General features: G+C 43.9%; 4 protein-coding genes across 4 annotated transcripts in view; 1 reads left to right on the plus strand and 3 right to left on the minus strand.

The window, feature by feature from the left end:
- MELLADRAFT_110340 (uncharacterized protein) overlaps positions 1-1,999 on the minus strand; it is a gene marked incomplete at both ends in the record, with an annotated part of 5,237 nt that extends 3,238 nt beyond the window's left edge. Inside the window, one exon of the mRNA XM_007414457.1 lies at positions 1,717-1,999. Within this exon, the coding sequence (XP_007414519.1) occupies positions 1,717-1,999 (283 nt within the window). The remainder of the gene's footprint in view (positions 1-1,716) is intronic.
- An 809-nt stretch (positions 2,000-2,808) lies between these two features.
- Positions 2,809-4,669, minus strand: MELLADRAFT_110341 (uncharacterized protein; the record flags this gene model as incomplete). The annotated part of the gene is made up of 2 exons (XM_007414456.1): positions 2,809-3,432; positions 4,268-4,669. 2 exons carry the CDS (start codon positions 4,667-4,669, stop codon positions 2,809-2,811), a joined length of 1,026 nt encoding a protein of 341 aa, XP_007414518.1.
- Positions 4,670-6,076: 1,407 nt separating this feature from the next.
- Positions 6,077-7,591, plus strand: MELLADRAFT_110342 (uncharacterized protein; the record flags this gene model as incomplete). Its single annotated transcript, XM_007414415.1, has 1 exon — positions 6,077-7,591. The coding sequence occupies one exon, from the start codon at positions 6,077-6,079 to the stop codon at positions 7,589-7,591; it is 1,515 nt and encodes a 504-aa protein (XP_007414477.1).
- Positions 7,592-8,375: 784 nt separating this feature from the next.
- On the minus strand, positions 8,376-9,818 carry MELLADRAFT_75503 (uncharacterized protein; the record flags this gene model as incomplete). Its single annotated transcript, XM_007414455.1, has 4 exons — positions 8,376-9,149; positions 9,218-9,296; positions 9,368-9,435; positions 9,499-9,818. The coding sequence occupies 4 exons, from the start codon at positions 9,673-9,675 to the stop codon at positions 8,601-8,603; spliced, it is 873 nt and encodes a 290-aa protein (XP_007414517.1).
- Between the last annotated feature and the right edge of the window lie 269 nt (positions 9,819-10,087).

Here is a 10,087-nt window from a genome sequence, read left to right on the forward strand (position 1 = left end):
TGTATGTTATGTGGCAGAGTTGGCCTACAAGTTTTTCGACCGGTTTCTTCTTCCACTTCTCTCCATCAAGTAAGGCTTTTACTTGTTTTATCCTGGTTTCGAGCTTCTCGAGTGGGAGTCTGACCGTCTTTTCCCTACCGTTCCATATAAAACCTAGGTATTTTTGCTCGTCGGCAAAGTCGGCGTATTTCGTCATGTTCGTTTTCACTCCCATTCCTGCACTGAGTTGGAGTACCGAGTCCATACTGATGTTTGATCCCAATTCCTTTACGATGAGATTATCGTCGACCCAGCGGAATATCTTGGGGATACCGAGTATTGTTTGCATGATTTCTTTCCAAACGTCGGCCGCCCTTCCAAAGGTGCCACAACCGGCTACGCCTCCAAAACCAACCCTCGTGTCAACCCAGAGTCTGTTGAGGAAGTCTAGAATGAGGAGATACCTCCATTGTGATGGGTGAGTTGGTATCTGCCTGTATGCTTTGAGCCAGTCAAATAGAGCTAATTGCCATTTCTTATCGGCTTTCCTCAGGAAGTCTGCTAGGATCTTGAAATCATCCCACGTCGTGATGAACTCATCTTTGTCGACAAAGGAGTTAACCGACTGTCAATTGTGTGTGTGTCAGTATTTTTCTTCACGAGTCTCTTGTTCCGCATTTTCACTTACTGGTGTGGTACCACGTTTTGGATACGACAAGTTATTGATCATTCTGAAAGTCCCGTCGTTGTTCGTGACACTGCCCATTGGGCTTGAGCGGAAGAATCCGAAGTGTTGCTCCACTTCTTGATGCGTGAAAGGGCCATACAACTTGCTTTCTGCTTTCTCCCGTGGGATCGTTTGCTCGATTTTGTCTTTCACCAGGAGTGCTGATGCCTGGTTTGGGGGTGTAAACCATGGTAGGTCTTCTACTGTATGTTCGGGTATACCCTGGTCAAAGCCTTCTCTCAAGCTCACTAACACATCACCCCACTCGTCCATCAGGTTGCATTCAATCATAAGGGCTTCCCATTCGTCGATATTTAATTCGCATTCTGCCTTGGTCGGCCACCTACTTGTAGGTTCTGCTCTGTGTCGTTCGGGTTCAGGTCTCTCGAGGTCATGAATCTGGGCTCTCCCTGGCATTTCATCACTCCGCTCTGTGATTTGTAGGGGCCTTTCCATAGCAACGAGGGCATATGTCAGTTCTCACTCTTCACTCTCACATTGGGACATGGGGCGCTGGTTTGAAACACGGATTTATTGCAGAGTGTTTTATCTATTTATAGATCATACTCACGTCTTTTGGCTTCCCTCAGTTGGCGTATTCGTGCGCGTTCCCTGGGAACCTGACGCGATTGGGCCTACACTCTCACCACTGCCTTGCACTCTCCCCCAATTATTGCCGCCTCCTCTCCTCGCGCCTCTACCTCCTCTACCGTTGTCTTTCTTATAATTCACTATAAAATTTTCCTTCTTCCCTTTGAAGTTAGGATTCACTCTCACTCCTGATTGTTCAACGTGTTGTTGCTGAAAGTACGGTTGGGGGTTTGAGTGTTGGGTTAGGTGGTACTGGTGATATGCCTGAGGGGTTGACGGGTAAGCGTTTTGATTTTCATGTGGTTCATGTCGAGCTTGGGACCAGAGTGCTGATCTGGTTGACTGGGTTGGTTTTGCCTGTTCTAGACGATCTTCTTTTGAGTCGGTTCGACTTGGGTCGTCCCATCTCGTTGGTCTACCTGCCCAGTTGGACCCATCGAAGGGGTCGATGAAGGACTTGGCACCCGTGATTGCGTAAGGATTGTCGAGGTACATGTCATCGTTGTACCGAATAGTGTCGCGTTCTGCTAAGCGGTAAATCCTTGGGTTTCTCACGCCGATATCAGCCATTTCAGTACCCTCCGGTCCTACTTTAAACACCATGTAAGTCTGACGCATCATCATATCATATCGAAAGGCTAACACCCAGCAACCGTCTTGTTCGTTTTGGATTTCTAGAACGTTTTCGAAGTGTCGTTTCATCACTGGTAAGACTTTGGTTTGTCTATAACGCTCTAGGTATTGTAGGAAGAGTTCTTTCTGACGGTGCCACTGGGCTACAGTGGTCCTCCATTCACTCGGGATCGGAGATCCGTTGTAGGTGTTTGATTCTACGTCTTTCGTTTTTGCTCGTGACGATTTGTTGGATATGAACGCGATGTCTTGTCTCAACCACGAGGGATCAAAGATCGAGAGTGGTATGTATCGTCCAAAATCCTTCATGGCTTGGTCCCAATAAGGCGAGAGCGCGTTGAGATGATCTGAAATCACTTCGCCTTTCTGGACTTTCATGGTTTTCATCACCGCAGATTTGGAGGTTTTCTCTGATGATTTGGTGGTGGGGTTCGTTTTCTTCTCGACGAAGGACGACCAGGCTTCTTTCTGCTTAGTTAGGCGGTCATAGAGCACCCGGTTTCCGGCTGTGAATGCCGCACCAATCTCTTTGTCTAGGCGCATAGCGATGCTATCGTCGAACGATGGTTCAGTTGAGACTGGTTCCTCGATTGGGTTTTCTACCAAAAGTAGTTTGTCAAAAGTGCGCTTTAGGTTAGTTCCTTTTGCTTTCTCTTTTTTTTTTTTTGAGAATTTGAATGGGTTGTCTGTGTAAGATCATTGACTGATGTCTTCCCTTCCCTTGGTTTGCGTAGAGCATTTGGGTTTTCTTTTTTTTTTTTTGTCTTTTCTTCTCCGTAGAGGCATTTCCTTTCTGGAAGAATTCCCCTGGGGGTTTGTTTGAAAGAAGAGAGACAGGGGAGGGGGGGGGTTTGGGGTGATGAAGTGGTGTTATTCTACTAACGTTCGTCTGCATCGCCCAAGGTTATCCCGCCAACTGTCATCCGTTGTTGGCGGTTCTTGGTCTGGTATGCACCGGACCACATCCCTCCACCGTTCGTACCTTGGTTCTCTTCGTCGTCTTCTTCTTCTGACGAGTCGATTTGTTGATTGGTCTCTAGAAGGTTTTGTTCAGCGGGTTGTTGTTGGATCGGTCTTGATTGCGTTCGTGGTGCCGGTTTGACAGGTGCTGGTTTGTTGGTGGGAGGTTTGGTGATTTGTTTTGGTTTGTTCACGATCGTTTCTTCTGCTAATTTCGTTTTCTTAATCCGTATAGTGCCGATTGCTTTCGACGTACTTGGTCTTGGGGGTGGGAATGGAGGAGGTGGGGCCGTTTTCCTTTTGGACTGCCTAGTGGTGATCTGCTTGGGTACGTTTTCTTCTACTGTTGGGGCCAGATTATTGTCTAGTTCTTCCTCCCTAGCCTGACCTTCTGTTTCTCTTTCACTCTCTTTCCCTTCTCTTCCGTCATTCGCCTCTTCTCCTGCTCCTTCTACTCCTTTTCCTTTTCCTATCTCTTCATCCTTTCGTAGAGCCTCGTCAATTTGCTTTTGAAACTCTTCGCTGTCCATTCTAGTCTGCTTCTAGTGGTAGTCTGGTTGTATTCTGGACTGTTGTTTGTTTGATTGAGTTTTTAGAAGGGGACAGTGAATGAGTTCTATTTTTTTTTTTTTTTTTTTTTGCGTTTCTAAAGTGAATTGATTCAAGAGATTATAATTTGATGTGAAAAATTGCGAAAAATTGTTAAATCAAGTTTAACTAGTTTGAAGAGCTTGGATAAACAAGATCTACGACTAAAGGTGCAGGAAAGGATTTCTAGAGAGTGTAATGAAAATTTTCGTTTCACTCTCTGACTCTTTGACCTACCCGCCTCTGTCGTGTATGTCATGTTACATGTGCACCTACTCGTCTCTTACCCTTTTGGTGACGATAGAAATGCCTTACCACGTTGTGCCTTTGGTGGGAAGCTACCATTAAATTTTGAAGCTCCACAAACAAAGTGTCTTCTGCAAACTTATCACCGAATTTATCAAAAATGGATTTAAAAAAAGCAGATAAGGATTTCAACTGGTCAATCTCAAAAGGAGGAGACACCGCCGAAAAATCATCCCGAGCTCCATTCTTTCGATCATTCAATCGAAGAAGACTTAACCACCAATCATGAGAGCTTGAAGCCAGAGGAAAATGACGAGCCACCCATACGATTTTGCGATCTTCGTTGGAAAAACAAGAGGCCGTCGACACAAGATAATCTCGAACAGTTGTAATAAAACCGATGACTTTCCTAGAGTCCCCTTCAAAGAATAAACCAGGAATTGAAGGAGGTTCCACAGGAGCAATAGCGTTGACAGAAGCGTTGACGGGTGATGATAAAGTTGAGAAACGATGATTTAAAGTAGACAAAAGATCAGATTTTACGCGATTCAAGCCTTCATCCACCTTTGAACGTAATTCTGATTCAAAAGTAGAAATGGAAACAGCAGCATTAAACTTCATATTAAATTCAGAACGTATATGATTTAAAATTTCTTCTTTGGCTGAAATGATGTGAGTTTTTATAAGATCATCAATCTTTTCTGAAGCCTCAGAGTTCCGAGCATCAATTCGTTCATTTATGACCCTATCAACCTTCTCTTCTGCTTCACTATTATGAGTTTCAAAACGCTCATGAATCACATTATTTACTGAAGTATTGAAAGAGGTTAAGCGAGGCTCTAAATAACGAGTCACAAACAAATGCTCCTCATTAGAGAGAACATAAAGACCTTCATGAGCAATGCCTTCAGCATTAGAAGCAGTGTTTCGACGAGGTAGAGACATTATCAGAAGAACTACTAAACAGGTTGATAATACTTGATAGTTGAACTGAAGTGATTTGAGTGATATTGAAGTAAAATGATGAATTATTGATTTGAATTGAGTTGCCGATAGACCGAAAGATCGAAAAGGTTTTAAAGAAAAAATAGCGTAGAGAAATGGAGAAAAACGAGATACACCGATTATGACGTAATAGCATCCCCAAACTAGAACGGGGACACCACAGTCTACGATGTTCAAAATTAAGATTTGATAGAATTTAAAAAATAATCCGAAAACCCGAAAAATAAGATCTAAAGAAAGCCGATTTACTCGAAAAATTAATCTGAGAATACTGATATGAAAAATTAAAAAAATAATATGACACATAAACCAACTAAGTATGAACGAAAAAACAAAAATTAAAGATAAATCTGAACCAACATAACACATAGCACTAAGTATGATGCTAAGAAATATAAAGAAATATAAAAAAGAAAGATAAAAAAAGATGCGGAAAAAAGATAAAGATCGAATTATACTGTAAGGGCTCATGTCCAGGGTCTTATTAAGTGTTACTTAATAATTAGGCACTTGGATTTAGTTTTGAGTGATGTAAACTACGTTAATAATTCGATGAGGAAACAACTACTAAGCTATTACAATGTTCTTATATACACTACAACTTTCTAATTATTTTCGTAGATAGTTATCTCCATACCAACATTATTCAAATATCTTTAACAACTATTTGTTTATACAACTCTATTCCTCTACAACTTTCTTCGCAACTACATTTCAATTTCTTATACATTTCAAATCATTACAGTCTGGCTGGAAACGTAATGTTGAATTTACGTTTAAGTGTTTATTGCGAAGTTAAAAACTCTTTGAAACGATAATCAAAAATCAAAAATCGTATCACAAAGACTTGAAATTTGGTACCATTCTTAATGATTTTTAGATTCTTGAAATTGATGAAGTGATGATGTGGATGATGAGTGGGAAGAGGAAGAGGGCGAGGAAAAGAGGAAAAAATCTCATGTCGGGGTTTCCAAAAAGAGGGTTCCCTCTCTCTCTTTCAAGGCTATGGAATCTTGTGACAGGGAGGTTCTTTTCCTCTTGCGTGATCACTTCTCTTGTCTGTTTCTGACAGCGCGCACGGACCACCAGCTCGATTAAAAAATGGTCGATGTGGCAAGCATTTTGGGAACGACAGTATTTGCCTTTCGTCCACCGATTTTGCTATTTTGGCACCTGGACTTTGGGCAGCCTCCACTTTTTGCTTAGCATTAACAATTGTTTCGTTCTTGTTCTCGTCCGAGCGAGCCAATTCAGCTGAATCATCCAGATTCCACGAGGCAAGTCTTCTGTCGTTCTTGACGCACTATAAGCAAGGTTGCTTATTTGTTCAAGCAATTCACACTCCCGATGCAATGGCACGATGAACGCTACGTGCAGGTCGATCATACAATGGACTCAGTCGTCTATAAACAGACGACCGCTATGGACGCGGCGTTCAAATCGGTGCAAGCAAACAGAAGTCACCCAAACCATCCCTACATCGAGAGCTTGGCGGCGTGCCCACCCCAGCAAAAAATCGACCATGGTGCTTGCTTCGGGAAACCTACGTCCTGCTTGTTGGCCACCGCCTCCAGTGCATCGCATTCCCCGTCGCACATTGAGATCCAACGGGCATCATCCAAACGTACAAAAGAAGAAAACACGGACGGAACTGTATTCTGCGGCTCTATCCCTGCCAATCCTGCGCCGCCTCTACGCGAGTACCGGTCCTCACTTTTCTCTGAAGCAAGCCTAAGTAGTTCGAAGTCAGTGATTAGCGTACCCAGCAGTCCTGTCACGTCCGTCCAGTCCATCAATCCCTTTGAATCGAGGGAGTTTGTAGAGCTATCGCACTGGGATACAGCAGCAACCAGAAATTCCGCTGAGTCCAAGGTCCGCATCGACGTTAGTACATCAGCCCGAAAATTACCATACTTTAGGATCTCAAAAATCAAAGGTCTCCTGGCCGAAAAAGCAAAGCAAGGTATAGCAAGCGTGCAAGGATCACCTGATTCCTGCACAGCTTTCACTCACTCCGAGGAACTCTATACCCGTTCGCAAGGAGGAAAGGCTGATTCAATCACATCGTCCGCGGAGACATTGCAATTCACACGCTCAACCCAATGTACGGTAGAGCAGAAGAAACTCGTGGCTCGAGAAGCGACCACAAAAACTATAACGATTCCATCTTCATGCCCCCAATCCATTCCCTTGAAAGCGATACCGACCCCGCCAATCACGCGACCATCATCGGACGGAGAGACATCATCACCCATTGACCCAGCTACTCTGTATCCTCTTCTTTGCTCCACCACTTCTGATCGAAAGGAGCCCGCGAATGCAACCTTTAGCGGGTATGTCGCTGACTACAAAAATCCCGCGGAGCCGACCGAAACTAGATTAAAGCGCTTCCAGCCACCTGCGGATGAAGACACAGATAGTTCAGAGGAAGAGATGGATTCAATCATTTCAGGCTTGCTTCGTATCAGCGCAATAAAAAAGCCAGCAGACTCGAACGCCTCTATCCACTCGAGTACGACTAGCTCAGATGATGTTAAATACCGCAGTCCATCTCAGATCGAAGATGAGGAGCATCACGTCGAGCCGGTAGAAATGGCACACCAAGATGAATTGCAACTCGCCGATGATGACGATTTCAATGACCGGCGGTCTTCTATTGGCTCTTTGGTGGTCATTGATGAGCAAGACGAGCTGGTTGAGCATCATTTACCAATTTGGCCAGCGATGTCTTCCACTATCAAATCACCTTTCAGCACCACCGAAACAACCACACTGCCGAAGTGTTCTGGTTCGATGCGCTCCCCCATTCAGGAGAGGAAGCAGATTGTGAAAGCAGGAAACCGTCCCTTGCGGGTTGTATAAAACTGGTAGCCGTATTAGCTCACGTGTAATTGGTCACCTCCATAAATGAGCTGTGTATAAATACCCTCAGAATATCGTTCAATTCACATGCTCATGATCTCTGTTGTATGAATTATCCAATGGAATTTTTTCTTGTCCTTATTTCGTTCAAACATTTTTTTCTCCCTTGTTTGCTTTGCTTTCTTTCGATCATTTTAATTCTGATGACCTTTAATAAATTTCTTGATTATTTCCGTACCATCTTTGTCGGTGCTATCCTCTTTATATTTTCATTGCTCGCATCATCAATCCCTATTCAATGGAAATTTTCTTGTCCTCATTTCGTTCAAACTTTTTTTTCTCCGCTGTTTGCTTTGTTTCCTCTTGATCATTTTAATTCTGATGGCCTTTCATGAATTTCTTGATTATTTGCGTATCATCCTTGTCGGTGCTGTCTTCTATATTTTCATTACTCGTATCATCAATCCCTTTCATTCGAATTGTTTGTGTCATTCAAGACCACTTTGTAATCATTTTGTACGCCGGATTCTTTGTCAAACTATTGTTACAACTACATTTGGATTGTTTTATGATTGGAAGGAAATTATACCGGTTGCTTATTGGATGAGATTTTACTGCTCTTGTTACTTATTTTGAAGGATTGATCCCTTCAGTTTCTGGCAATCTGCAAGCAATCTGAATATAAAATAAGGCACTCATCACATATGGTGCTGGTCAAACTGGTTTTGACCATAATTTCACCTGTGATCTCTCTACTCAGAATGCGTTGTTGCAAGGACTTTTTACATCTTTTTAAATTGACACATCGTTGACAAGCTATGTATGTAGAGGCAGTTCAGCAAACACTCAAACCAAACCTGGTTTGCAGTTAGTTGTATACATGTTCCATTATATTATTTACATTCCATCGCTGAAAGAGTAGGCTTCTCGCTAAAGGTTTTGTGATCCACGGCCCATCTCGCCTCGGGCTTGAAGAAGAATGAAGGAGAGAGTACTCGGCTCGCCTCTCTCAGGAAAATCGAATAATTATGAACATCATGAACCATGCTATCATCACCCCCGCAACGGCGAAGATTGTGAACCAGGTCATCTGTCTCCCCTTCACCGTCACCTCTCCCAACCTTCCCCCTTCTCGTCTCATTTGATCATGGTTTCGTTCAAGCAAGGTCGCATTATTTTCTATCAGATTTCTATCTTCACCCAATAGCTTGCCAAAGTGATGAGCATTGCGCTTGAGTTGTGCAGCCATTTCGGATAGCTCATGTGACAGTTCATCCTCATTCGATCGATGCTGTTGAAGGATGGCTTCCGTCGTCTTGTTCCCACCCGCCGGGGTCCCGAGAAGAGCTTGACGTGGATTGACTTCCTGTTTGAGTGGCAGCTGAGGGAGTTCAGGGCTTTCACTCATAAGGTTGTCCGATTCCATCTGCTCTAACAGGTCCGAAGGAGAGTGGTGGGGAAGGCTAGTGGGTAGGCATGTGGGTAGGGAAGGTAGCTCTGGAGGTTTGATTCTTGATCGAAACGGTGGAGTGGAGGGTGGCGTAGGAGGTGGGCATTCCTGACACGGGGCCACAATGATCTCAGTTGAAGATATCTTTGAGATGCTTGGGAATAGCAATGACAAACCTGTAAAGCAGCTTGTATGCGATCTTGAACGACACGGAGCCTGTGTTTCAATGTGCTGGGATCTTGAGCCACGATTTGACTGGCAAATAAAATTTATAGAATTTATCAGTGATCACATTGTGGATTCCAAGCGCGGGTGATGGGATGAACCTGATAGTTTGAGAAGTGGTCGGGTTTGAGTCCAAGGTGTCAAGGATTGTTTTGGCGTGTCGGACGGTCTGGGAAGCAGATGACAATAAGTAAGGGCAATCCCAGCCTGGAAAGCATTACAAGAACCGTACCGTTTCAAGACTCTTGAGCTCCCAATACCATCTTTCTGGATCCACGTCGTTTGGCTTAGAATCGCGATGAGATTGAAGGGATGGCATGAGAATACGTTGAGAATGTGACTCCAGCCGATGAATGAGTCGTATCAAGTTGATTGTTTCTTTTGATGGTCTGGACTGAAAAGAAGTCATCGGGTCCAGCGAGACTCACTCGAAGATAAAGAATTGGTTAACTGTTGAAGCTCAATAGACAAATCAAAAAAAAATGTGAATTGGTACACTTCCAAGCAGCTCCAAGCCGATCGCCACTCAGTCTCACCCAAAAGGACCTGTTTCAACCAAACGTCGGGTCTACCCTAACTCGGGGACAAATCGAGTTTCAGTTACCCGATTCAAGACTCGGATCACTCACACCGCGGGAATCAATGAGTGTGAAACTTGATTGAGGAAAGTTGCGGTGACAGAGTCCGCAACTTTCTCCAATCGCGAATTGGGTTTGCAATACGTTCACAATACGTTCGCTGGATACCCTCGAGACAGCCATGTACAGTCGTTCCAACTCACCACAACCGTCACATTCACCTACGCCTCAAACCCTCCAGTC

The sequence above is a fragment of the Melampsora larici-populina genome, assembly GCF_000204055.1.
Source record: "Melampsora larici-populina 98AG31 unplaced genomic scaffold MELLAscaffold_43, whole genome shotgun sequence".
NCBI lineage: Eukaryota > Fungi > Basidiomycota > Pucciniomycetes > Pucciniales > Melampsoraceae > Melampsora > Melampsora laricis-populina.